The sequence below is a fragment of the Austrofundulus limnaeus genome, unplaced genomic scaffold (genome assembly GCF_001266775.1).
Source record: "Austrofundulus limnaeus strain Quisiro unplaced genomic scaffold, Austrofundulus_limnaeus-1.0 Scaffold943, whole genome shotgun sequence".
Taxonomy (NCBI): domain Eukaryota; kingdom Metazoa; phylum Chordata; class Actinopteri; order Cyprinodontiformes; family Rivulidae; genus Austrofundulus; species Austrofundulus limnaeus.
Genome location: NW_013953345.1, coordinates 106393 through 110040, shown reverse-complemented (window position 1 = coordinate 110040; position 3648 = coordinate 106393). Strand labels below are relative to the sequence as shown.

Below are 3648 nucleotides of genomic sequence, written 5' to 3'. Positions count from 1 at the left end.
CATTCCTGCATCTCCTGTTGGTAAAAAAGGCAGTCTGCTTGATGAAGTTGTTGACATGCCAACAGCTCTACATGTAATAGATAATGAGATCTACTGTGAATAAAGAAGTGATTTTAAATATTTGGTCTTACTGTTTTCTAAAGATAAACACATCACACACTTGAAAGTAATGGATAACTGTAAACCTAGTCAAATTATTTCTTGCAGCTGTATATGCTTTTAACTTTTGTGGTGCTTTTAAGCACTTTGTTCCATCAATGAAGGACTTTTAAGATGTTCTTGAATACTGAAATGAATGTTACATACATTACTCTTGATGGTTATGTGGAGTTAGAAAAATATAGGTTTGTTTATTTTGTCATCATGCTCATAGGATATATTTTGATACTGTGCAGTAATTCTACTATTGTGTGTCTTATTGTGATTCACAAAAACCTCCATGAGCCCATGTACATTTTTATTGCTGCTTTGTTAATCAACTCTGTTCTTTTCAGTACAGGAGTCTATCCAAAACTTTTGATTGATGTTTTATCTGAAAAACAGGTCATATCGTATCCAGCTTGTCTCTTCCAGGTTTATGTTTTCTACTCTTTGAGTTGTTCAGAGTTTTTACTGCTGGCAGCCATGGCCTTTGACAGATATGTGTCTATATGTAAACCTTTGCAATATCACACTATCATGAGAAAAACAACTGTATGTGTTTTCCTTGTATTATCATGGCTTATACCGTTTTGTCATCTTGCTGTGACAGTCATAGGGAATGCTAATCAAAAACTCTGCAGCTTTACTTTGAAAGGAATTTATTGCAACAACTTACTAAACTATCATTTCTGTGTGCGTTCAAGAGCACTGTTGATATTTGGTTTAGTAATTCTGTTTAATATCAATCTTCCTATAATCTTTATAATGTTCACTTATACAGTCATTCTTATAATTGCTTATAAAAGTTGCAAAGAAGTCAGGAAAAAAGCTGCACAGACCTGTTTGCCCCACCTGCTGGTTTTAATTAATTACTCTGGTTTGGTTACATTTGACACGATCATAGTTAGACTGGAATCAGATATTTCCAAAATTGCACATTTTGTAATTATGCTACAATTGATAACATATAATCCTTTCTCCAATCCAATTATATACGGACTAAAAATGACCAAAATTTATACACATCTCAAAACTTTGTTTGTCAAGTGAAGATGAATTCATTTTGTATTTTTTGCTTTGTGTTTGTTACAAGTTTGTTGTTATTGTTATGAAAAATATTTCTTTTAACAATAACACATTTTATTGCCATTATCTTGATATTCATATAGATTAATAAAATAAGAAAAAAACTAGACAGGTCTGTGTACAAAAACATCCACATCTATTATGAATGCAAATTAATAAAAATACTATCTCTTTATGGAAGTCCGCTGATTGTGCTAAATCTTCACTTCATTGTAATCTTTTTTCCTGAGCAGCACATTTTCCTCATCAGGGTCCTCATCACTAACAGAAGATTCAGAATAATACACCCAACTCCAAGTTCAGGAGTTTTTTGCCTGATGTTCCTCTAGATTTTTACTGTTGTCCCAACAGAACCCAAGTCATATTATGTTTGTCAGGGTGTGGAGATCTGTGTTTTCTGTAGAAACTGGTGAACATAATAAAAATGGAAAACTAGAATAAATTTATTTTGCGGTATTAACTCCCTAAACCTGAGTTGTTCTTTAGATTCATATGAAGTTTTTTTCTGGAATTATGGGCCCTTTTGTCTACAAATCTACTTGTTTGAAAAACAAATTTCTATACAAAGAACTGCCTTTTGCTTGTTTTTAACAGAATGTTCATAGTGATGTTTGATAAATAATCTGGATTTCAACAGATTATTTTAAATCTTTTTATTCTACTTCAATAAAATAATTTAATGTTTCAGAAAATTCCCTAAATGTGTTTAGCTGAAGTGATTTAGCCATTAAGCCTATATGGGGCTCTCACCAGACTCTCCAGTTCTTTCCTATACTCAAAAACCAAGCTTTTTCGGTAATTTGTGATGCTGAATTAATTATATAGAAGAAAAACAATAGTATCCCTCAGCAAATGTCCATGTGATAATGCCAACAAATGTACAGTATTTAATAATATAAAATAGATGTACAACTCAGGTTTCCTATATATTTGTATTTACTGCTGTCCAGATACAAATTGACACCAGAAAGGGACACTATTTTGGTTTTGGGAGACTTTAAAACAAAAATAAACTCTTATTTGAGATGCTGACTGGCTGAGCTGCTTCTTCAACATTTGGTGGTCAGCAGACATTTAGTGGAGGTGAACAAGGGGACGCAAGGAAGAAGGAGATGGAAGCCTCAACATTGAAGTTTACCAGAAACCTACCCACACAGACCAGTACCTGCTGTTTGACACTCATCATCCACTGGATGACAACCCAGAGAGCAGTGGACTCCGGGGCGGATCCACCCTCAAGCATCCGGGTCCGCCATTGATAAATGACATGCGCATGAAAGACGGCCCACCTCCAGATTGCGTACCGTAGAAGTGCGGATCCGCTGCTCAGTGTAGGCCGATTTTCACATCGTACACGCTCTTTTTAATCTTGTTACAGCCGCATTCACAGAGTTGGAAAAGTGAGATCGAGACGTTTCCAGAGACAGATTGCGTCATCTTACATTGAAAGTAAACTGCAAAAACTGTTATTTGCATGTGTGTGCATGTGGGTAATATATGTTTTTGCTGTTTTTATCTTGATAGTAATAATGTATGATAGTGAGCCTGGTACAGTATACTAAGATGATATTAGCTTCAACAACATTCAGACCGGAGCACATTTCTTGGTTGATTGAGATTTCTTGGCGTAGACTGTGTGTCAAACAAGATACTGCATAGCGGTAACATAATGACCCCCGCACGCACAAACACTCCAGAACTTAGAAGTCTTTATTCCTAATAAATGTCATGCTACTAGGTGCATCCCAAAATTGTAGTGGTTTGGGTGGGGGGGGGGCATTAGTTGACCTGAAAGATAGCCCCTCATCAGATTTAAACAAGCACAGAAAATCTGAAGCTCCTTTGTGTAATAGTTTTTGAGCAATAACCATTAAGCCTCATCCCGGCCGCTTCGCACTCGGGCGCAAACCGCTCTAGCGAGGGCTGCAGATTTTGTTCCCATGAAGTCAACAGGACCACATCATCCGCAAAAAGCAGAGATGCAATCCTAAGGCCACCAAAACAGATCCCCTCAACACCTCGGCTGCGCCTAGAAATTCTGTCCATGAAAGTAATGAAAAGAATTGGTGACAAAGGGCAGCCTTGGTGGAGTCCGACTCTCACCGAAAACGAGCCCGACTTACTGCTGGCGATGCGGACCAGACTCTGACACCTGTCATACAAGGACCTGACAGCCAGTATCAAATGGCCCGGTACCCCATACTCCCGGAGCTCCCCCCACAAGGCCCCCCTTGGGACACGGTCAAACGCCTTCTCCAAGTCCAGAAAGCACATGTAGACCGGTTGGGTGAACTTTCATGCACCCTCCAGGACCCTGCTGAGGGTATAGAGCTGGTCCAGTGTTCCACGACCAGGACGGAAACCACACTGCTCTTCCTGAACCTGAGGTTCAACTATCCGATGGACCCTTCTCTCCAGGAC

General features: G+C 38.3%; 1 protein-coding gene across 1 annotated transcript; it reads left to right on the top strand.

Moving 5' to 3' along the window:
* Positions 1-236: 236 nt before the first annotated feature.
* On the top strand, positions 237-1191 carry LOC106533420 (olfactory receptor 6N2-like). Its single transcript, XM_014029696.1, has one exon. It carries the CDS (start codon positions 274-276, stop codon positions 1189-1191), a length of 918 nt encoding a protein of 305 aa, XP_013885150.1. The 5' UTR covers positions 237-273.
* Positions 1192-3648: the final 2457 nt, after the last annotated feature.

Coding starts and splice junctions, on each gene's coding strand:
- LOC106533420 (XM_014029696.1), top strand. CDS start 274: ATGTTCTTGAATACTGAAATGAATGTTACATACATTACTCTTGATGGT.